This window comes from Equus asinus, chromosome 7, assembly GCF_041296235.1.
Source record: "Equus asinus isolate D_3611 breed Donkey chromosome 7, EquAss-T2T_v2, whole genome shotgun sequence".
Lineage (NCBI taxonomy): Eukaryota > Metazoa > Chordata > Mammalia > Perissodactyla > Equidae > Equus > Equus asinus.
The window spans coordinates 61188604-61213425 of record NC_091796.1 but is presented as its reverse complement, the minus strand read 5'-3'; the positions used below and the strand labels follow the sequence as shown (position 1 = coordinate 61213425).

At 39.7% G+C, this 24822-nt stretch overlaps 1 protein-coding gene across 8 annotated transcripts in view; it reads left to right on the top strand.

The window, feature by feature from the left end:
- PTPRM (protein tyrosine phosphatase receptor type M) overlaps nucleotides 1-24822 on the top strand; it is a 779977-nt gene that overhangs the window by 289096 nt on the left and 466059 nt on the right. For all 8 annotated transcript variants that reach the window (XM_044773425.2, XM_070513580.1, XM_044773424.2 and 5 more), the window contains exon 3: nucleotides 18603-18874. In XM_044773425.2, the coding sequence (XP_044629360.2) occupies nucleotides 18603-18874 (272 nt within the window). The remainder of the gene's footprint in view (nucleotides 1-18602; nucleotides 18875-24822) is intronic.

Below are 24822 nucleotides of genomic sequence, written 5' to 3'. Positions count from 1 at the left end.
TATTCTGACTCTAACTACCCACAGTTAGCATCAGATTCAGAAGTTAAAGGAGAGGGCCCCTTGAAAAGACTGCCCTTATTACCTCAGATGCTCACTGCAAGTGGGGTCCCTAGGCCACGTACACCTGTGTCTAACTTGGCTACAAATTTGAGGATTCCCATGATTGCTCTTCAGGTTCAATAATTCAATGGAATGACTGACAGAACTCAGAAAAGCACTATGCTTACAATCACAGTTTTGCTATTAAAGATGCAACTCAGGAGCAGCCAGATGGAAGATCTGGGGTGGTTTGTGGGAGCATGCAGAGCTTCCATGCCCTTTCCTCATGGGATCGGGGCACAAACTGGGGAGCTCTACTGAGCTTTGGTGTCCAGACTTTTTGTTGAAGGTTCATTACAGAGGCATGATTGGTTAAACATTGGCCATGGGATTGAACTCAATCTCCAGTCTGTCCCCCTCCCTGATGGTATGTGGGGGTTGGAGTGTAGGGGGCTAAAAATTCCAACCCTCTAATCATGTAGTCTTTCTGGTGACCAGCCCCCGTCCTGAAGCAATGGAGGGGTCCCTCTCTGAGTCAGCTTATTAACATCACAAAGATACTCCTGTCACTCAGGAAATTCCAAGGATTTTTGCAGCTCTGTGCCAGGAACCAGAGGCAAAACCAGCTGTATTATTTTTTGTTAAACTACATGATGAAATTTAGGTGCCATTCTCTATAATGTTCTAGATGTTTATTTTGGTCTTACAGATGGTCTGTGCATTTGCCAACAAAAATATTAACGTTTTGGGGCCCAGCCCACTGGTTCAGCGGTTAAGTTCACACGTTCCACTTCTTGGCGGCCCAGGGTTAACCAGTTCAGATCCCGGGTGCGGACATGGCACCGCTTGGCAAAGGCCATGCTGTGGTAGGCATCCCATGCATAAGGTGGAGGAAGATGGGCACGGATGTTAGCTCAGGGCCAGTCTTCCTCAGCAAAAAGACGAGGACTGGCAGTAGTTAGCTCAGGGCTAATCTTCCTCAAATAAATAAATAAATAATAACATTTTGTATGTTAGCAGTCAACAGCTTATTCCAGAACTTACCACAGTCTCAAAAAGAAATAAAGGCTTTCAACAAAACCTTTCCAGTTGTAGGTTATGATGGAAAAAGCAAATGGTATCTCTTGCCATTCTTCTTTAATAAAAGTAATATATGATCTAAACTCAGGTTAAGATTGTAATTTTATCTCCTTAAAGGATAAAGCAGTCACCACCACCCTCACCCCATGGCAGCCCTGAGGCATTCTTTAATTCGCAGGTAGGAAGGAAATTGCTTTACGTCAAGAGTTCCTATGCCTCGGACTCTGTTGAATGCCAGATTTTAGTGATCCCCAGACTTTTGGAATCAGTCATAGGGGAGGAAGATAATTCCTCTACCCTCTAGGTCCTTCTGGCTGGTCTAATAATTAAATTGACATGAGACATAATAACAGGAGAAAATCAAACAAAGCTTTATAACACGTATACATGGGAAAAACCCAGGAAAACTGAGTGGCTCGCCAGAATGGCTAAAGCCACCACCTTCAATGCCATCTTCAGCTAAAGATAAAGGAGGATGTTTGGGGGTGGGGGAAGTCAGTTATGGGAGATTACCAGAAAAGCACAGTAAACAAGTGTAAGGTTATTATGTAGATTTAAGTCATTGCCTTCCACATTGACAAGAGTTTATAGAGACAAGGTCATCCCCCCTTCTTCCTTGTACAGAGAGGGAGGTGTCTTTACAGATGGAGATTTCTCTTACAAATGTAAATGTATCTTACAAAGGGTAACTTCTACTTGGTTTTCAGAGCTTTTCCCTTGTCTGCATTTTTTAAAAAAATAACCCAAAATTATCTTCATGCCAAGGAGACTCATCTTGAGGTGGCAAAGTCTGTTCCCCTACACAGTAATGGGGCTTTTTAGGCACCTCTCTGGACAAGGTGAATTCCAGCAATCTAGAAGAGTGCAAGCAACCTTTCATTTGAATCTTTTGTCTAGAGATATCCAAAGTATGATGGGACTAGTTAATATCCCACATTTTATGCAGGTAAGTTAATTTTCTGTAGAAAACTCTCTGGAAACCTTTGTGAAGCTTGCTAGGGAGAGACCTGGAACTAAAATGGCTGGTGAGCAGCAGGAGGACCTGTGGGGCCACGAGTATCAGCTCACTTGGTGTCTAACCACATGTGGTTGTTCTCCAAGCTCCTAACTGACAGGAGCATTAGGAATATCCTAAAATCTGAGGGCCCAGCATCACCCCGCAGGCTAGAGATTAGGTCATGTGCAGGTTAATCTTTGTCGTGTCATCATGAACGCTAATGGTTGTGAAATGAAAGTGGAACTGAAGTTAAAATTACAACACAGCATGGCTGTCCTTAGACCTTGGCAGATGAAGTTCTGTAAAGCTGAATTTTTAAGATGGCTGACTAACCCCCTTAGTACCAGGAATTATCTTAACTACTGTTAGATGAAAGTCATTCAGAACTCTATCCGGCATCCTCCTGCCTTGCTGAATATAAGCCACCCTTTTGGTAGTAAGTTAAGGTCATCAGTAAGGATATAAAGATTTTCCCAAAACCTGCTGCAGCATGGTGGCTTACCCGTGCTGATAGCTGCCCTCAGCTGCAGTGCTTGGACGTGTCATTGGCTCTCTTTTATAGTGTCTTTTCTTTTGGCAACTCATTTTCCTCATTGTTGCCTGCATGTCTGCTTTTAGCAGTCTCTTCTTTTCTTGCGAATTTTTGAAGGGTCAGAAATTGGATAACATAATTTTTGTATATGCCGAGTATAGTATATGCCAAGTCATCTAAATAAGTGAATGGACTTGATGACATCTGTTCGGCTGTTCATGGTTTTTGTTTTGGTATTCTTACTCTCTAGGACTTAATTTTTTATGTTCCTGATAAATAACTTAATTCTAAATAGTACCCATCCTCTCATCTCTTCATTTCACTGTCCACAAACAAATACAAAGTTTGAGAGATCATTTTAAATATTAAACTAACTGAATGATTTTTATTGAAAATATTAAAACACCATTTAAGGTCTTTTTTCCAGAATGATTTTTAAGTATTTTTTGTCCTTAGTTCAGTTTTCTCCTCTGGGTGTGGAAGTAATTCTGCCTAATAAAATGCTCTCTAAGAGAACGGCTTCTCTGGCAGCTAACTCTCATGGGGATAAAATAGCTTTCAAACCCCTCACAGAAATGGTTAGTTTTAAAGTATCTGATCTGTTTGTCTGCCAGGTGGGAGTTCATCTCCCTGGAAGACCACTTAAGACAGCAATGCAGCTCTCAAAAGAAATTTTATAAGAGCAAAGCGCCAAGCTGTAAAGAACAAAGCATTTTAATATGAACCACTCTTATTTCTGGAAGAGCTCAGTTGTTCTCCTGGAAGTCATACTACAATTTCTAAAACAACTGTGGAAATCCTGCTCCTCATGAAGTCAAATCACATCTCAATTTCAGTTGTTGAGTGCTGGTTAACTCTTCTAAAGTTTTCCCAGTGAATAACCTGAATCACAAGCATTCTTCCATCTTTAAAGATAAGGGTGATCATTGTTTGTATTTGTGTGGTGCTTTAAAATTTCTTAGTGATGGTACAGTTCTTAAATTACCCTGATAATAATGCTGAAGTTGCACTAGCCACTCTTTTCTGCCATGCTTCTCTACTGCTTAGTACTTTGACTATCTCTCTGACATACACTTAGAGCTTTGTATTCTAATTATTTGACTATATGGTTGCTTACCCTGTTAGACTTGAAGCTTCTGAAGGGCCATGAACATGTCTTCCTCATGCCCAATATCGGTGTCTGTTACCTGTGGGGAACTCACAAATGTTTGTTGAATGGCCAAGTACTGAACCCCTAATCCATTTTCCTTCCACCACTGGCCTGGCTAACTACTCATCCTGGGAGACAGCTCAGAGATCCCTTCCTCTAAAGAGCTGTTACTTACCCCCACTTCCCAAACTAGCTTCAGTGCCCCTTTTCTTTATGCCCTAAATGACTGTTGGATAGCTCTATTACACCATTCCAATGTAATTATTAACCTGCCCTACTCGAATTAAGAATGGGGCTCAAGGGGCCGGCCCCATGGCAAAGTGGTTAAGTTCGTGCGCTCCCCTTCAGCAGCCCAGGGTTTCGGTGGTTCAGATCCTGGGCGCAGACATGGCACTGCTCATCAGGCCACTTTGAGAGGGCGTCCCACATGCCACAGCTAGAAGGACCCACAACTAAATATGCAACTATATACTGGGCAGATTCGGGGAGAAAAAGCAGGAAGAAAAAAAAAATGAATGGGGCTTGAGTCTAGTCAACCTTGAATCAGTGGTGCCTACTACAGTGCCTGGCACACAGTACTTACTCACTGCATGTTTATAGATTTAAAGAGTGAAAAAGATAAGAATGTAATTGAAGACTGATAAGACCTTGAATGCTTTGCTCAGAAATTTGGAATGTATTGTGGAGGTACTTGTAAAATACTAAAAGTTTGCTCTTTTATCTTAGTGTGTCAATTATATAAATAATAAAGAGGAAAAACTAAAGAAAAAATATTTCTACCAGTAAGATACATGAAGTGATTTTAAAATAGCATCCATTGCCATTTCTTGATTCTGATATATTCAGGTAGTTAATTCAACAGCTAATTGAGTGCCCCTCATATGCCAGGTAATATGCAAGGTTAAGGATATTGAAGTACAAAATTTCCTATTTTGCTTTTTGTTAGGTAAAATTCAGTTGTCAACAAAATATGCAATCACTGTTCTTCTACATCGTTTGAGCTAAGAATCATATTGAACACCGTCAGCTCTCCAGCCACTCAGACATAAATCCTTTGATTGTAATTTGAAATGTCCCTTTGATCTTTCCCGACTTCTCCAATGTCACTTCTCTATATTTGTCTGCTATTGTTGGTATATCGTTCCTAATATTTCCTGTATATGTTAACATAAAAAATTATATTATTGTGCACTTATATTCATGTTTCTTTGTAATTGTATCTAGTGTGTTTATGTCTACGTGGTCTGTATCTCCATTTGGATTAAGAGCAATACTTTGTATAAGTTATTCACCAAAATATTGGTTAAATAAAAGAGAAGTTAGTCTTGAATAAGAATCCCTAAGATAATCAACATTTTTAACTCTCCTACATTTCTTCCCATTTCATTACCAGCAATCACGAACATATTATTTGTACAGTAACGAAGGTTGGGAGTGATTCTTGTGGGGCCTCTTAACGAAATATGCGAATGGGGAACTCTGTTGAGGAAGAAGATGGAGTGCACTTAGCATTCTTGAGTGTCTCTATGATACATCACAAATGTTTCTGATCCCCAGACTCTTTGAGCACTTAGCAGATAATGTTTGTCTTCTCTGGGGTTGTGTAAGCTAAGGAAATTGGACATCTGTTTTGAATAATTTGGCCTTAAATCACATTTTTAAGTAAAGCCACATGAGTGTTATTGTATCGTTTTATTACATTAGGAAACAACAAGAATAAACAGTATACTCTGGGCTTCTGAAGAGATCCAGAGGTTGATCTAATTGTTTACCTTATATTAATGTCTTATTTAAAATTCATATTTTTCAGTGAAGCTTGGTAGTTTTTAAAGATACAAAGTGCTTAGCAGAGTGAGTGGCATGTAGCAGGTACTTGATAAATATTCATAATAGCAATAATAACAATGTGAGGAGGAAGTCATGATTGTCCCTGCTTGGAACAGGGGAGGCCAAGAAACAGTTTCCTCTGGACTCCAACCTTCTTTCACATTAGCCAATCTGCTCTTCTCTGAAGTCACAGGGCCACTTTATGTACATGACTGACTATTATCATTAATTAAAAAATTACTATTTTCATGTCTGGAGCAATTGTTTAGTATTTATATCCAATAAATAAAAACACTGGAAAATTAAAACTACATATACCTTTTGGTCAGAAACCTGACTTGTAAGACTGTATACAGCAATGAGAGTGTCGGTGTGTTCACGTGGATGTTCGCTGGGGTTTACTCAGTGTAGTAGTATTAACATGTTGAGCTGAGTCCATGTGTCTGTACTGGCCCAGAGAGTTGTCCATGTTATGTTGTTGGTTAAGGGACAAAACGAATTGTAAAGGAATGTGTCAGGTGATTTTTCTTTGAAAAAAATAGAGAGAGGCTAAAAAAATACTCACTTCATGTATGTGAATTTATGTTTGTATGTGTATAAAGAAGAGTGTGAAGGAAATACGCTATTGCCTCAATGGGATAAGTTGTGGGTGTTTGAGTAAGAGTGAGGAAGAAGTTGTTAATTTTTCCTCCTTTTATTTTTTGACTTTTTTCATGGCTAATGTTACTTTTGTTGTTTAAAAAAGGTAAAGGAAAGACTTAAAGCCCAGGATAAGAAAGAACTTGGCCTATGTATAAAAAGATAAAGTCTGCAAGGATGTTTACAATTTAGTTACCTAGTTTTTTGCTATTGAGAAAGCTGATATATTGACTTCTCCCTGGAAATTCTCCAGGTATACCGTTATTTCTCTTATATGCAGATCAATTCATCATCAAGTGAGTATGTTTTGAAAGAAGCTTAAACAAATGAATAATTTAAATTGGTTAAAGTTTAAGCTATGTGAAATTTAATTAAAAGGGAAAATAAAATAGGCTTGAGATGGGAAAAACATGTCTTTAGAACTCCATGAAAATCAGAGAGAGGTGTTTTAACACTTTAGGTTTTATTAGAAATGTAGGAAGTTATACTGTATTCTGAAAAAAAAAACAACTAAAATTAAATAGTAGAACTCCTGTAAAAGTAGTTCTCCACCCAGTTAAGCTTAGAGACACAGTGATAAAATAATATTATCTGAATGTGTTTCTAGATCACCTGTCTAATAGACTAAATCAAGATGTACGGAATTGAACTGTTTGAATTAAAATATAGTTCCTACAGGTTGAAAATGCTAAGGAGAGAGAGAATTCAAAAGCTTCATTTAGAAATTCTTCAGAAATGATAATTGAAATATCTAACAGTGGGTAAATTGTTCAATATATTATGCTATATTCAAGGATACCATGGGTATAAATGGAACATTTTTGATAACAATCACCGTTCTTTCCAAAAACCTGAGCTTTACCATCTTTACTCTTTTTTCAGTTAATTTGTTTGTAAAATCCATTCTCTCTCTCTCCCTGTGTATATGTATGTTTGTATAAATGTATAAGTACGTGTGTGCGTGTAATTCACAAGGTTTATATTGATATAAACTCATTCTTAGATGATTTTTCAAAAATTAAGTTAGATTAAATTAGATTTCCAAATAGATTATCTTTTTTTGAATCATATGTAGAACTGAGTGCTCTCAGAAAGACACATTAATTTTCTGTAATGCATTTTCAGTGATACGACATGATCCAAAATTCAGCCCATTTAGATAGTTAGCTTTAAAAAATTTGTTTCATCATTTAAAGCTTTATGAAAATGTTCAAAATATACAGGGGTAGAGAGGGTACTTCTGTGACCCCCATATACTTATCAACTAGATTCAACCAGATATCGTTAGCTTTTGCTACATAATACACCATCCCCAAACTTAATGTCTTAAAACAATGCCCATAGCTGACACTTCCATGGGTCAGCAGTAGGGCTGGGCTCAGCTGAGTGCTTCTGCTGATTGGGGCTGTATATGGCTAGTCTTGACTGGGCTCCTTCATGCATCGGCAGTCAGCTGTTGGATCAGTTGGGGCCTCCCAGTCAGCTGTTGGATCAGCTGGGGCCTGGCTGGGAAGGCTCATCTCTGCTTCATAGGACCCCCCTTCCCCAGCAGGTTAGCCCAGAGTTGCTCACCTGGTAGTGAACATGTTCATATGTTCCCTCTTCTCTGGTAGTCTTAGGTTTATTTATCTGAATTAGACTATATCTCTATCTCTAGACTCAAGAGGATATAATATTCTTCCTAAAGTTCTCTAACTAATGTGCTGTCTCTTAAAATGAGAAATAGCGTGGTATCTGTGCTTAAGAGCATAGACTCTGAGCTAGTTTGCCTGGGGGTCATATCTCATTTCTACTGCTTACTAGCTGAATGATCTTGAACAAGTTACTTAATCTCTGTGTGCCTCAGCTTTCTCATCATCTGTAAGAGTTAAAAAAGTTACTATATGTAAAGCCCTTAAAGAATAATGCCTGTTACATATTAAATATCATATAAATATTACCTATTATTACTCCACATTAAGTCAATATATTTACCTATTTATTTTACTATTTGAAAGTTCTTAATAATTAGTTTTGTAAATACAATTAACAGCTTTCTCAATCAGTGTTAATTATTGTAGCAGTTTACTCTTGTAATAATTCAACAGATTTGGTAAAATTTCAACCTTTTAATCACATTAGGAGATTTTTCACTCCAAGTTACATCCAAAATGATTACATATATTTAAAGATTCATGTCTAGATATTTAAAATAAATCTGAATGGCATACCTGGTTTGTGTCACTGACCATATTGTGTTGAATAGATGTGGATGTTTGTATCCTATATAATCACATGATCATTGATACACGTAAGTACAGGGGCACCAGAAATTACCTTTAAGTAGGCTTTCAGCCATTCCATCTTCCTAAACTAAGGCCAGATACATTTGGATAAAAACCAGAGCCAAGGTCAAACTTTGGTGCAGGCCTACTGTTACCGCCTACAAACATAGGGTCTTTACCCACCTCACAAAAGGGGCCAAATGAAAACTGGAACACCAGGCTTATGGCAAGTAAAGGGTTTTTATTTTGGGTGATATCAGCAGGGAGACGAGAGTGAGCCCTCAAATTTGTCTCATTTCATCTCGTCTCCCTGAAAGAGGTGAGGTGAGTGGTTTTAAAGGTTTGTGAGGAATGTGGCTGACTGTAGAGAGGCGGGGAGTGTCAGTGGCCTTGCTGGTCAGAGCTTTCCCACCAGCCTGCATTTTGCCTTGGGAGGCTGTTTGCAGGGAGGAGGAGGAGATAAGGAAATTTGCAAGTGGCTGACCTTGGCTGTTTGTCTTGATGGTGGATGATGGATTCTGGAGCTGGAGCCAGGGAGTAAGAAGGGAAAGAGTGCTTTGGTTTTTAACCCCATAAATGCTGGGTTTAAAGTAGGGGAACTGATATCAGGGCTGCCATTACTACCATGTATCAGGCACTCTTCTAAGAAGCATTCTATGTGAATCATCTCATTTAATTCACTGAACAACCTCTTTGAAGTTGGTGCAGTTTTATCCCCACTTCCCAGGTTATGAAACTCAGGCATAGTGAAGTTAGGTAACTTGCTCAGTGACATCCAGTAGGTGGCTGAGTTAAGATCCAAATATAGGCTGACTGGCTGCAGAGCCCCACCTCTTCCCAGCAAGCTCAAGGAGCCACACCACGTCTTGTCATGCACCAGGATGAGTCCTTTGCCCACTTTAGTTCATGTGGCTCTCAGAACGACTTTCAAAGTAGGCACTCCTTTTGTTATTTTATAGATGAGCTGACTCAGGTTTAGAGTGATTTTCCTAAGGTCAGGGCTAGGTAAGTTTTGTAGGTGAGATTTCTTTCCCCTCTCTAGCAGGGCAAGGAGCATGACTCTCTTTAAGGTCTTTACCATTGGACTACTGTAATAAATGATCATGCTTCCTTCCTGAACACGTGCAGGAGCTTCACCAGAATCTCACAAATGTTTGGTTTTGAAATCTTTACATATTTAAGAAATTTACTCATGTTTAAAATTTTACTTGACATTTGCTTTAATTTAATTTTTTTGATTTGGTGGTGAAGATGAGTATTTTTGCAGTTATATCTTCAGTAGTTGTATTTCTGCTAATGCAAATTGCCTTTTCATATCATTTGCTAATTATTTATTGGTATCATGATGCCTTTTCTGATTAATTACCCCAAGACATTCCTTAAATTCAAGGCTGTTTTGATCGTTTATAAATTTGATATTATATCATCAGTTTAATGTGGAGACCAGTTTAATTTCCTCTGCTGATTAACCTTGTTGAGTTTTGGTAATTTCTTCTTTCTGCCCTCTGATCAATCAGTGCATATCCCCGTGTGACTCTGACTTCTGACCCCAGCCAGGCTAATGAAACCTCTTAAGCAAAATCCTTTGGTTTCCTCTTCAGGAATATGGGGAGCTCTCAACCAGGGATGTTAACAGAACTGTTGGAGTTTTTTGGAGAACTATTCTATATGACAAAGAATGATGTAGCTCGCTCCTTAAGCAGCATTAGCAGGTTTCTAGTCAAACTGAAAAGGTGAAAGATGATGCACTTTTAAAATATTTGTTTGGTTTACATTTTCTATAGAATCTAACTGTATAATTTCTTCTTTAAGAACGACGTAGTTTAGCTGGTAGACTATCACAAGATACACATATAAAAAAATCATCTCTAAAGCAGCAATAATTTAGGGGAAAAAATAAGTGGAAGCTTATATTGTGATGGCTTGTGTCATTCTGAGATTTAAAATAAAATGAACTAGTTCGTAAAGATGTCAATCAATAAAAGCCTGACATATGGGAAATTAAGCAGTCTCTTAAGAACGTTCTAAACAGTCTACCTGTCACTTCTGCATTGTACTGGTGGCTCATTTCCTGAGATACAGTCATTAGTGTTGTCAGACAGTTAAAAGGCTGTGTTTACTTTACTTGCTGTTTGTTCTTTCCTTATAAATTATGAAGTGCACACCTAGTGTTTTCCAGCTGAGTCACTGAAGCCGATTGTCTGCATGACACATTCTAAGATGCATCAGTTCTCATTAGAGCTTCACTTCTCTTCGGAAGGGAGAGCACATGGTGGGACTTAGGGGAGCCCCCAGGGCATCTTCACTTTTCCTTGAGCCTCCTCATTCCTTCTTTGTCTCATGTGATTGCTGTCTCAAAATTCTTTTTTTAAGAGTTACTAGTTGATAGTTCTAAATCTGCAAATTTTACAGGCACTTCAGGTTGTAGTTATGTAAATATTGGTAAACTTAGTGGACCTGATTTGTTAATACTGTGTTTTTCTTTTCTTTCTGTGCTGAATACAAAATATTTAAAATATAACATACAGCTAAACTGTGAGGTTCTTGCTGGAGGAATGGGTCCAAGTTTTATTGTTTGTATTTCTCAAAATGCCCAGTACATAATGGGCACTCAGAGGAGTCCTGTCATGGCTAAAAGTGACTAGTTAAGGAGAATGAATATATTTGGTCAGCTCAGTATTTTTATGAATAATCAATAATAAAAATAGCCATTCAGTTAGCTTGTGAATCTCTAAATTGACAATTTCATATCTTTGGGATATTTAATATAAATGTCTTGTAAGAAGTGTTTTGTGCACATTTTAGGTGTATGAGCTATGCTTATTATTAATTTTAGAGCATCTAGATGGATGCCGAATTCCCTCGAGGAGAACAGAGTGCCATGTACTAACCAGTGTGACTTGTACGAAGGCCCACGCCAGGGGAGCAGTTCAGCTCTCTCTCAGGGATAGTGCAAGCTGGACTCCTGAGGAGTAAAAAGCTTGCGCAGTTGGTTAGACCTTTGCTTGGGCTTCCCTGTGCATGTTGCTACTTCTTTGCCATCTTACTGTATTTTCACCACCATATTACAAACGTGGCAAAAATTAGTGGAACTAACATGGCCTTGCCCAGTAATTGTTGAAAATCCACAAGAAAGGCAAGAAGAGAGAGGGCAAAATAGAAAGGGAGATATGACATTTGGGTGAAGAGACAATTTTTGTTTGTTAAAGTTTTATTCTCTAGTGGTTGCAAATAAGTATTTCACATTTGTGAAAGGGTGAAATTTTTGAAAGTCGCATAGAAGAGGCAGTAGCTTAAGAAGGATGGGTGACATCTGATCTGTGGAACGTGACTGTGGCTGTGGAGACATTGGTTTCATCAGGCTGAAATGGGTGCTAATAAGTATTTCTAAAGTGATGGAGGCAGCTCCCTGCAGAGGCTTTGTTCCCTTTGAGCTTTGCTCCGAGTTCATTTATTTCTCCACAGGCTTTCATCTTCCCTATTTCATGAGGTTTCTCGTCAGAAAAGGCATATTCTTCAGGACCACTGTTAGTACTGGCTGAGGGAGCCGGAGAAGGCATGCAGCCTGCCATGTTGATATTTGAGGGATGAGATCAAATTTAAAATTACAATTAAAGATAAAAAGCCTTCTTACTGTGGAGGCAGAGTGTGGTTTAGATCTTGTTGGTTTTGGTTACAGAGGAGGAGTTGCAGTGCGGCCTTGAAGCATCCGTGGGCTGTGCAGTCAAATGTGGGTTGTACCCAGCGTTCACTTGCTGATTTATGTTGCAGAATGAAATAGGGTAGAATAGGAAATGTGGCTATAATACACACACACACATAGTAAGAAACAGCAACACACATTTTTCAGGAAAGTTTTGTGTCTAAATGTGTGTGTGTGCCTAAGTGCACACGCCTTATCACACATGTATACTGGGTTACAGTATACACTATATTTGGTACTTTGAGTTATGGTTAAGCTGTTTGGAAAATACTGGTTTTAGAGCATTGTCTTTGGAGCGTGACGTAAAAAGTTCAAATTCTCCTAGCTCTGTCAGATGCTGTCAGTGGGCCGCTTTGGTGATCTGGTGAGTTAACGGTTCTCTGTGTTTCATGGAGTCTTCGTTCTTGGGAGGAGTGAATGAGATGGAGTGTATGGAGTCTCTGGCCTAGGCACTGAGGGGCGCATTTCCCTGTGCTGTCCTTAAGAACAGCCAGTGTAAGTGGTGATTCCCGTGCTGTGGCCCACCGACTTCTCTGTCTTGTCTTGCCTTGCCTTGAAGCTGGTTCTTTTGTGAGTTCAGAGTCTCAGTGCTGCATTTCCGTTCACCACGATCGCGTTTGTCTCCTCCCTCTTTGTCCACTTGCTTCCTATGCTCTCTCTTCTGCCACCACCTTCTTTCAGAGCCAGGGGACTGGGGTTATAGCCATTATCTTTGGGTTAAGAAACCAGAAGTTTTTTTTCTTTCCTTTCTTTCATTTTGTCTGTCTGTCTTCCTCTTCTGCTGTTGAGGAAAAATGTATATTTATTTGGGTACCCAGGATGCTGTACCGTTATAACTTTAAGCCCCTGCCACTTAGTGTGGTCTACAGATCAGAGCGGGTCTACACCTTTTTCCTGGTCCATGACCAGTGTGGAAATTGAGAGCAAGTCTTTAGAAATTTTTATAGGAACTTGATAATTTTATGTTTATTTAATCTAATAACAAATTTGGGCTTGCATTTTGCATGTCTTTTTATTTCCTTTTTCTAGAAATTCATGTTTATTGTATTTTACATAAATGTGATCTGAGATATATTGGAAATTTTAAAAACTGGTCCTTCATCATAGATTGGTTGAGAAGCGCTGCTCTGGATAACTGAATTGTTACAACTAGTGTAGCTAAATAGGTCAGAAGAAGTACAAATGGCTGTGTGAACTAGAGAGAAGCAGGATATGTGCCAGCAAAGATGGAACTTGTAAACTTTTTACGTAGCTTTTGGATCTTAAGTCCACAAATTTGAAGGCGCGGTCATTGAGGAAAAATGAAGACAAAACAGCCAAAGGGAGAGAAAGACCAATGGTCTGTGCACTTTTACTAAAACTAAGAAGCTTAAAAAGTGAGTGTTATAATAACCTTAAAGTTTCTAAAATGCTACATCTCTGTCAGTTGAAGTATTTAATAACACACATAATTTTGCTTCCTGCTGATGACAGAAAACCACCCCTTCTTTGTTCTGTGCAGAAGCTTTCTCAAATGTAGGAAGAGAACTCATGCAGTTTTCTCAGCCTTTAAAATTCCAGAGCCTCTACCACACCAGTGCAGATTTTAATGATGGGGTGGAAGGGAATAACTAATTATATGTAGCTATTGCTCCTGTCACAAACAATGATGCAAGATAGTCTAATCAAAAGCATTTGCCAGTGGATGTGATTAAGCTAAATTTAATTCACCCGAAGACTCAAGAATGAGAACATTGCATGTTCTAAAAACAGAGTTTTCCTTTTCAGGGAAACCAAAATAATTATTCTTAAAGACCCTCAAAGACTGCATGTAAAGACTGCCCCTTCTGAAGCCGACTCCATTACGTGGAGCCCTTTTCATTCACCTGCGATGTTGCATTCTCTACTTCTCTACTTGTGACTAGAGGGTGTTTTGTTATCTGAACACAAACAGAATTTCTATGCTAATTTGAATTCTGATTTCTTTTATTTATTTGCCCAGTTGGAGTGTTTTTTGTAGGGGAAAAAAAATTGAGATAAGAAAGTACCTACTGAGGGAGACCCAATTACTCTTTGAAAATGCATTTCCTCACAGTCAAAACACTGAAGTAGAAGGTGAAAATTAAACATTCAGCCATATAGGGAGATTTTTAAAAAACAGACTTAATAGTCTAAAATTGAATAGAAATGCTTTTATTTCTTTAAATGGTGGGTTTGGGTTCATGAGTTGACTTTACTTTCATAGCAGATAGGTGATAAATTCAAGCAATTAAAAGGCATCTCTTCCCTCCCACCTGCCATTCCATTTTGCACAACTGTGAATTTACCCCAGGATTCTGGGTTGCTAGACTATGCTAAACAGAAGTATTCACACTTTCTTCTGTAAACTCACCATAAAACAATAGTGCAGCACTGTCAGGAAATACTTGTGTTACTGAAATGTCATCTTCTATACTTTGAAGCCATAAGGTAAGTCTTCGTGACCACACACAGAAATGCAGATTCCCTCCCCAAAGCTTAATGTAGGGGAGAGATTAACTGAGGTGAAGGTTTTGTAATATTTCAAAAAATATTTGCTCTCTCATAAGGAAAGGAAAAATGACCACTTAAGTGAATTAGGATAGGACCAGGAGGTCTGTGAAGCAGACAAGTGGAAATATATAGAGCCAAATGCTAAAGAATTACAGATAATTTAGAGAAGCCATGAATTTAGGAGGTATTAGGAAACAAAGTAATCATAATGATAATCGCAAACGTTTTTTGATCTTGTGCTATGTGGCAAGCATTGTCCCAAGTTCCTTTATATGCATTAATTTTTCATTGTGGGGGCTGCATAGGAATACCAGCTGCAAGCCTCTGGAGAAAGAAAAAAGAGATCTCTCAGGGGACCAGACCCCAGGGAACAAGTGCTGAGTAAACAGAGACTTTTCCTCTAAAAAATTGTGCATATTGACATCAGAGTGCTGCTTACTTGGTTTCTGGACAGTTTGGAAGGAGAGTAACTCTGCCCGTGACAGTGGGGCAGTCCAGACGGAATTGCTTCCTGTGGGCCAGAACAAGGGAAGGAGGAAGACAGCACAGTGAAGTAGGCGTTCCTACCAATGCCATATGTGTTCTTGGAAAACCTCTGACTAATTTCACAAAATGATGCACTGAGAGTGATAGATCTTGTGAGAAAAATGGGGTTGACCACTCAAAAATCTATGGAGCTTTGTAACCAGGGAACCAACAAAAATGGTAACAACCCTAATAACAATACTGTCTCCTTAACTTAGAATCCTAGCGAGTACGTCCTGAGCCCTGTACCCTGGGGCTCCAGCTTCCTCCTCCTCACTAGAGAGGTCCTTGAAGTCATTGCCTTCTGATAGAGACCACTTTCTGGTGACTTAAAAATATGACCCAGGGTTTATCTTCTTCATCAGTGAGAGTTCTCTCCTTTTTCAACACAGAAGGGGAGCAGAAGCTTCAGTTTCTTTATCTGTTCTCGCAGTTTCCCAGACAGCTTAAGAGAGTGGGAAGAGGAATGGCTCTTTAAACCACTAAACTTCTTGCCACTTCTTATGCTAAACAAAGGCACTTCTGTAGGATTTTTAGCTTTGTTTAAAGGAGGCCAGGTAGCCTCCTTTATCTGGGAAAAAATTTGCCCCAATCACTCTAAAACTTTAATGTCCTGTAAAAAATTGCACATGAACCAAAGGGACTCCTGTGTTAGATAGATGTCACTGCCCTTTGTGAGCTAATATGCATTACAGAAGCATGCCATGTAACAAAACAGACTATATTCTGGCTTGAAAACTGGGGGGGGGGGGGGGGGGGGGGGGAGGGAGAAAGGAGTATAAAAATTAGGATCAGTTGAGTGTGTGTCACTTAGAGTACCTGAATTTCACCGTGACCTCAAGATAAAAATTTCTGTATACTTCAGACAGCTCAAAAGCTGACAGAGCATTTTGTGCTGGAATGGAGCACAGCGGAGTGAGTGTTGGAGGACAGGCTGTGTAACTAGGAAAATGGTATTTTAGGGAACCCTGGTGATTTCCTGAGCAGTAATGGTAGAAAGTTACCCAGCTTATGGCGACATGTGGGAAGAGACTCCCCCGTTTCACCTTCATCCAAGCATCCACGCTAGACTTCACGGGGTGTGGGAACAGGTGCTTTGGCCATCCTTTGCATACGGCCCTGTTTACCACCCCGGCTGCCCAAGTTCAATTGATGGAAACACTGCAAGAAATCATACTCTTGGCAGTGTGGCAATACTAAAGATTTTGGTGATTCACGCTTGGCCTCAAGGCCATGTCACACCTCAGCCCCATCAGTAGGAGTGTACATGGTAACTATGTTGTAGATAACAGAGCTCCAGATGATAGAATATGGAGTAAATCCACTTATATTTTGCTAAAAGTGGAAAAGTAGAATTTAAACTCATTTTATAAACATTAACAGCCTGCTTTTAAATTTATGATGGGGTTGGTGAGCCCTGCGCATTTTGAAGATTACTTTGCATTGTGCAGACTCTAGCTAACCCGAATTATTTCAGTGATATTCTCTTGGAACCTGTTCCCTTTCTCTGACCCCAACTCTTTCTTAAGTCACATTTGCAGTTCTTCCTCATTGCTGGGACACACGTCTTGTAGATAACCGTTCCCTGTGGCTTGGCTTTCGTATTTCCAGGTGCATGGCATTCATCTCTTGAAAAATTGCTCTATTTTCACATAGGTACTATGATTTTGCTTCACTGTCGTGAGGGGTCTGTTTTCTTCATATGTGCTCAAATGGCACATGAAGCAACATGGGGTATTGGAGTGTGGCAAGATGAGTAATGGGCTGGAAACGCAGAAGCTCACAGTTCTGGTTTTGTCACTAACTCATCCTAAAATCTGGATAAACTGCTTCCTAATTCCTCTGTGACTCAATTCCTGTTTGTTGTAAATGGCATTAACAATACCTCACCTCATATAAGGGCATACTGAGGGTAAAAGCCAGAAGCAAACATTTTATAATATTGATCCCTTAATAATAGACTGTTAATTTATAAAGGATATGTCTACATTTATGTATCTTATTTAGTCCTTATAATAATTCTGTGGGAAAGGTAGTCTTCTCATTTTTCTGTTTAGGACTTCAGTTTGTAGACAAGATTAAAAATACACACTTTCTCTAGTATTGTGTTTGTATGTTTATAGATATGTGTGGATGTATACACACATACATACATACACACACTACTTTGAAGATTATGGTTCACAATAAGGGAAGTTTTGAGAAGAATACTCAATTGTTGATAATAGTCTGCTCACCCCGTAGAAATCATGAGTTTAACCTCACCCACGTAGTATTTTTTTTTTCCATTTGTGTACTCCAAATTTAAATGTACTTCCTCCTTGGAATTTCAGCATATTTTTCCTCTCTGCTAAAGAGGACTTAGGATGACCTGTTTTCCCTTTCATCATAGAACATTTTGCTTTTATCTCTCTTTGTGTGATATATAAAATTCATACAATCTTTTTAGTTGCCTTTTCTGTTGATCTTAAACATGAGGAGGGCCCAAATGACATCTCTGATGCCAGAGTATCTGGAAAGCTTGAATCTATCTGGAAATTCTTCAGCACTTATGGGTTGGTTAGTGCCACAGATGTACAGATACGAAAACCTCATAGGGATTTCTGAGAATGACCATCCTCCAATTGGCACAGCAATCGCATCACTATGCTCAGTCATACCCTGTCATGAAAACACCTCCACTGTCAAGGAAGTCAACGGTTACAGCAGTGGGGCAGGGTTGTGGTGCTGAACTGCAAGAGAATCATATTATATTGACAATAAGGAGCATCCTAGGGCTAATAGTGTGTTCTAAGATTCCACAAACCAGACCAATCTGTAATCTTTCTCTAGATTATGCGAGAATCTTAAAGTGGCTATGATGACTAACTGGTGGTACCGTTATACAATAGTGCTGTCCAATAGAACTTTCTGAGATGATGGAAAGGTTCAGTATCTGTGCTGCTCAATATGGTAGCAGCTAGCCACATGTGGCTGCTGAGTGCTTGAAATGAGGCTAATGTGACTGAAGACCTGAACTTTTAATGTTTTGGAATTTAAATTATTTTTTTAGATAGCCACATGTGGCTAGTGACTACCAGATTGATCAGTGCAGGTCTGCAAATTATGCATATTTTTATTTAGGAGGCTAATTGCGGTGACATCAAGGGAATTTTCCGGTTGCTGATCTTGAGAACACTTTGGGGGTAAAAAGATATGAAAGAGATGGGACTTTTAAAACCTAAGTAAGATATGTGGAGTTGCAGTGTCAACTCGTGTAAATGATGGTGGCTTTTCAGAAATGCCTGGAAAGTAGTGTTTCTCATTGTGACTCTCCTTTGATTTTGTTTTCATAGGCTCTTTCATGTTGGTGAACACATCTGGGAGACCTGAGGGGCAGAGAGCCCACCTCTTCTTACCTCAGCTTAAAGAAAATGATACCCACTGCATTGATTTTCACTATTTTGTATCCAGCAAGAGTAATTCTGCTCCTGGGATACTCAGTGTCTACGTGAAGGTCAATAATGGGCCTTTGGGGAATCCTATCTGGAATATATCTGGAGACCCGACGCGAACATGGAACAGGGCAGAACTGGCCATTAGTACTTTTTGGCCTAACTTTTACCAGGTATGCTCTTTGATTTCATTTCGTGTTTTGATGCATCCGCTAACTTCTAAAGTTATGAATTGCCTTTATATTAGTCTAATCAGAGAAAGTATAAGAAGTGTTGGTATATTTTATGCCAATGTAGGGAAAGCTTATGCTTTTTGATAGGGAGCATATTGAGGCTTTGTTTGTTGTTACACTACCTTGAGAAATGAGTAAAATACCCTTCAAACTTGTTTATGCATCTATTGTTTTAAAAAAATAAAAGCAGTAACCTGCAGCAGAGCAGGGAGTGCCTTCTGCAAGGAAATGTTACTTTCTGTATTTAAGTAAGCCCTGTCTGACCCAGGGAGACAGCACTTGATTCTAAAAGAAGCAGCCCCTTCTCCTGTGAGTGGATCTCAGGAGTAAATAAGTTATTAAGATGGACCCCTTGTGGAGACTGGCTAGTGAGGTGCAGGTCCCTGTTCCCACCCGTTACGCATGTGAACTGAGTCCTTGTCTTTAGGGGGGCTGCTGTCCTGTTATTTGGGGTGTTCTGTTGAGACCCACTTGCCCACTTTGAGTTCTTGTTTAAAGTAAGTGAAGGGTGGAGGCCCAGGAGCAGTTAAGTAGTAGTACGAAGCAATCATGATGTCACATCTGTGCTGTCGGCGAGTGCCTGCACCACAGAGCATCCCAACTCAGGATCTAAGGTGAGAAATTAGTGACAATGGCATTGGCCGCTCTATTTCATTTTGCCCACAACGCCTTTACAATATAACTTGCTGTTAAGAATACTCAATTAATTTCAAGCTAAGAGGATGCATTAAGAGGATTGCAATATTTTCCTTTTCCCTTTCTTAATTCCTTTGACTCACTCAGGAGCCAACTGGAACATGTCTCCCAGATCATCTCTCATGTTGAATTGAGGTGCTTGGCTAGACTCAGGGATGGGAAAACTGGGTCTTCTTGAAGGCTGCTTGTCATCCAAATGGCATGAACAGCACCCGGAATCCATCCTATGGGTTTGGTGTTTATTAGGGAAGATGCACCAATCCGCAATTTCTCTATTCCTGGATTTGATTTTGGGAAGAAATGGGCTGTACATTTCTTGCTTAATTTATCTTTGCACCCTCGTACCTACAACAATTTCTGGTATTTAATAAATAAATGGAAGTGAAGAGGTAGTAAAAGCTTTGTTAGTCCACGTGTAAATTGTTAGAATCTTTTTAGAGTACACTTCAGCAATGCATTTTAAAAGTGTTAAAAATGTAGATATGTCTAAATTTAGGAATCTACTTTAGGAATTCATCCAAAGGAAATAATAAAAGAGCGTTTGCAAATAATTGACACAAGTATATTCATGGCAGTTTATTTATAATAATGAAAAATCAGAAATAGTATTTCCAACAATAGAGGATTAGTAAATTTATGCTACCACAGTATAAAAGTTCATTTTACAATGATTAAGAATAATGTTATGTAAGACTGTTTAATAATGTATTTAAGCTTATATTGTTAAGTGGAAAAAATCGGTATAAAACAATATGTTAAATTCCATTGTTTACATTAAATATATATACTATATATTTATAAAAGGCTAAAATATATGCTGAAATAAATATATTAAAAAGTGGTATCTCCCCAGCTAGTGATTTGAATTTTTTTCTTTCTGTCATCTGTCCTATTCTAAATTTTCCCTAACGTACACATACTGCTTTTACTTACGAAACAAAAAATACTAAAAACTAATTTTTCTTGCCGAGGGAAAATATCCTATTTAATGAATAACCTTCTTTTTTATAAATGTTTTAATAACCAATCAGTGATCTAATTAAAAAATATGGCCTCTGGGACGAAGTTCTTCCTTCATGGGATTAACATGGAAGCAGTGGAAGTGGGTTTGGCTAGCTAGGCTTCAGAAGGCTTTTCTACAGTGGACTAGGCTAAGAGGCTGAGTGTTTTAGAAACTTCCTTTGGAGGAGACCTTCCCAAAGATGATAAGGCCCAGCTCGGTGACGTCCCACTGCTCCTCTGGGACCTGAGCTAGGTCCTTCTTAGTCTCCAGGCATCTGCTGGATGGAGGCTAGTAGGACACATTCCTAGACAGATCAGAAGGCATGTCCTGCCCACCTTTGCCCTTGTTTTCTTCTCTTTCACCTTAATGGTGCCCACTGAAAACCTCTAGGAGTGAGCTCTTTTGGAACCCTTCACAACTTCCAGAGCTCAGTGCATTGTATTGGTTTTGGCATTGGTTTCAATCCAGATCTTAGATTTTTATTTTGCCTTTGTTTTATTCAGCTTGGGCTGTTAGAACAAATGCCACAGACTGGGTGACTTAAATAACAGACATTTATTTCTCATAGTTCTGGAGACCAGAAAGATCAACGTGCCTGCAGATTCCATTCTTGGTGAGGGTCTTCTTCCTGGCTTGTAGATGGCCACCTTCTTGTCTTCTCATTGTGCACTCATATGGCCTTTCCTCTGTGTGTGCATGTGGAAAGCGAGTGAGCCCCGGTCTCTCTTCCTCTTCTTATGAGGACACTAATTCCAATAGAGTGGCTCCTCATGACCTCATCTGAACATAATTACCTCCTTAATGCTCTGTCTCCAAATTCTATCACATCAGGGCTTAGGGCTTCAACATACGAATTTGAGGGGGGCAGAACTTTCAATCCATAAAGGCTTTATCAACTTAGCTTATACAGTCAAAATTAAAGGAATAATTTAATTTATAAACAGTGTTAGGAGACCAGCCTTTAAAAAGGAATTAACAAACTGTATTGAAAGTAAGGTGGTCCTGTATATCAGACCATTGTTATTTTCAATGAATTCTCACTTTCTTGAACATTTTGAATAAAATATTTTGCCTTCCCGGTTGTGAACCTTTGACCCCTCACCCCCAAGCTCTCCCACTTCCTTCTGTGACCTCTTTCACGTTACTGAGCAGTGCGTGACCTGCCAGACTGAACTGGAACTTCATTCCTATTATACTTTTTAGTTCAATGGGTAATTCATTAGAAATAGCTTCAGACTTTGGATTTAAAGGTAGATTTGTAGAGATTCTTTAATATAGCATTGCTAAGTGTTTAAGAACCTGGTGATCAACAACTGTAAAGGGTTTGGATACCCTGAAAATGCACTTTTCATTCAATTCCTGAGCACTCCCAACCAAGCATCAGCCTTTAAAGTTTTAACAGCACAGTTAAGGTTGTACTTCCGTCTATTTCCCCTTTATCTGCTGGGCAGTAAACATACTGAAGTCATTACAATAATAGTAGCATAAGCTGTTAGGTAAATGGCACTCTGTAGAGGATACAAGAGAGACGTCAGCAGGAAACTTCCCAAACGCCGAACGTTAAGCCTTAAAATTGCCATATAAGACCTGAATGGTATTTCCTAGTTTGGATGAGAAACACAAGCTGTACTAACAGAGGTGAAGAAGAAGGAAAACACCTACCAGATCCTATTTCCACTTCTGGCCCAAGGTGTCAGCCCAACTGGAGACAATCAGAAAAATGAGTTGTCTGTGTTCAGGCATCGCTGCCGCAGGTAGGGGCTTCCCTGCTGTGGACTGCAGCCCCCAGCCCGTGGGGCTAGCACACCCTTACTGAGGAGGTGACTGTCGTATCCTGATGCTCTTAAAAACGGGAACAATGCGCAAGCCTGTCTGCTTCTGAAGCATTTTCCAAGATAGACTTCTCTATAAGGAGGTCTGCACTAGCCTGATGATGTGAGTGTGCTTTACATGACTGTTATATTTCTAATCACAAAATATAAAAAATAGTTTTCTGGTATCACACGTGCATGCATGTGTGTGACATTTTCTTTTATGAACGTGGTTTATAAAAGTCAACATCCAAATGATGCATTCTTAGAATACAGATTGGCTGTTTTGGAGCCCAACAGCTGAGGACAAGGTAATAGGACATGGACATCTAAAGAGGATGGTGCCCTTGAGAGACCGTCTCTCAGCGCAGAGATACTCAGCTTCCCCCAGACAGCACCTCTAGGTTAGTGTTTAGGCTGCAAGTTACGTTATAGAGATCTAAAAAATTAGTGTAAGGTGATTGTATAATTGAAATCCTAGTGTATTTCTATAAGATACTTTTCACACTTTATTAAGTAGTTTTGATGTAATATGTTAAGATTGATGAATTAACTCTTTTAAAGAATTTCCTATTATAATATTGCTTGAAAATGGGCAGCTTCATAGTGTAGTAAAAGAACATAGGCTTTGGGTCCAACAAAACTGGATTTGAATATCAACCCTGCTTCCTTATCAGCTTGGGCAACTGATTTAAATGTACTGACCCTCACTTCCCTAATTATGGGACTAAATATAAAGACTGTGCAGGGTGTGAAGATGAAAGGAAAAGCACGTTTGGGACGTGCTGGCCTCTCAATAAATGGTGGTAGTTTATTGAGATTAAGGTTTGTGGAAGGCAGTAAAAAGAGAAACAGCTACTAGTTGAGTGCTTTGTCCCTGCTAAGGCCCTCCTTCAGTGTGTTTAGTGGAATGGCAAAGGTGTTCAGTTAAAAAGGGTTCTGGGAAGAAACGCTTTAGGGAAACATCTGGTGAAGTGAAGTGAACCAGGTTCCTCTCCACCAGAGCGTCTGAGAACTGCTGTCACGCACAACTGCGAGGGGAGGCATCGCAGGGTCGGGGGTCAGCGTTCCCTGGACTCTTTACCTCATCTCGGGGATCCAGTGCTCTGGGAAGCATGATTTGGAACTGTTGTTCTGGGCTCCTTCTGTCTGTCCTGTCCCTTCCCCTCTGCTTTTGTCAAGAATATCCATTTCTCACTCAGTTTTGGCTGCAGCATACTGAGTCATTTTTCACCTTGGTCAGAATCTGAGCCTGTAGTTGTTGGACTGGGGGAGACTTTCAACACAACAAGACACAACTGCCCTGTGTCCTTTTGAGAAACATCTAGGTTTTCCTAGGCATTTCTCATTTTCACAGTCTTTCCCTAACATTATCTTTATTAGGCATTTATAGAGTTGTACAACGTTTCTTAACAGAGTTAAGTGTTTTTACCACATTTTCTGTAGCTTTTCCCATTTATAGGAGAATAGTCTTCCATAGGTACAAATCTAATGGTAACCTGCACAGGATGCAGCTAATTGCAGGTTAATTACTGTTCCTTAAAACATAAATTGCCAAGTATTTGGTGATTAACACATATTTAATTCCTTAATTAATGTTTGTCCTAATTGCTGCTACTCAGAACCTGCCCCTCTGTTGGGCAGCAGCAGTGAGAGGTACCTGGGCTCTTGCATCTGCGCCTTTGATGTGGACATTGACTTCCTGCCATTTTAAGAATAGCATTTTCCTCTCACAAGCACCATCTTGCTTTTTGTGCTAATTAAAAACAAAAAGATTTCCTTTGATTCTGCTTCTTCCCCTTGTCTCTCCTCTCCCCTGGTCCCACAAGTTTCCAGAGGCCCCCTATCACTTTCTCTGGGTTCCTAACCCTGCATGCCCCCAGAGACATCGCCGGCAGCCCGTGCTCACTGCCTTTTTCCCTGCTTTGGAATATGGTGACTCTGAATCCAGTCAGAGCCCAAGGAGGCAGTGATCTTTAATACAGATGGTTGCTTTGCAAAGAGAAAAATGCATAGGTGACGGTGAAAGCCCCTCCCCAAGGCCTCTCAGTAAAGGGGTTGGGCTGGGGGCCGGTGGGCAGTGACAGAGGGAATGTGAGGATGTCATGGAATGACCAGAGCCTTTTTGTTTCTCTGGGGCCTCCCTGTAAAAACACCTGCCTTAGATGTAGTGCAGGGTCCTGGGGGAAGCTGGAGAGTGGATTCCAGCTGAGCCCCACTCTAAATTCTCTGTGCAGTGAGGACACAAAGGGATCTACACTTTAGGAAGGCTAAACCAAGATTTACCCTTTAGCAGTCCGACACTGTTCCTGTAAAGGAGGAGTGCAGGGAATGGGAATGACTTGATCTTGCCCATCTCTTCACATTAAGCTCCAGCC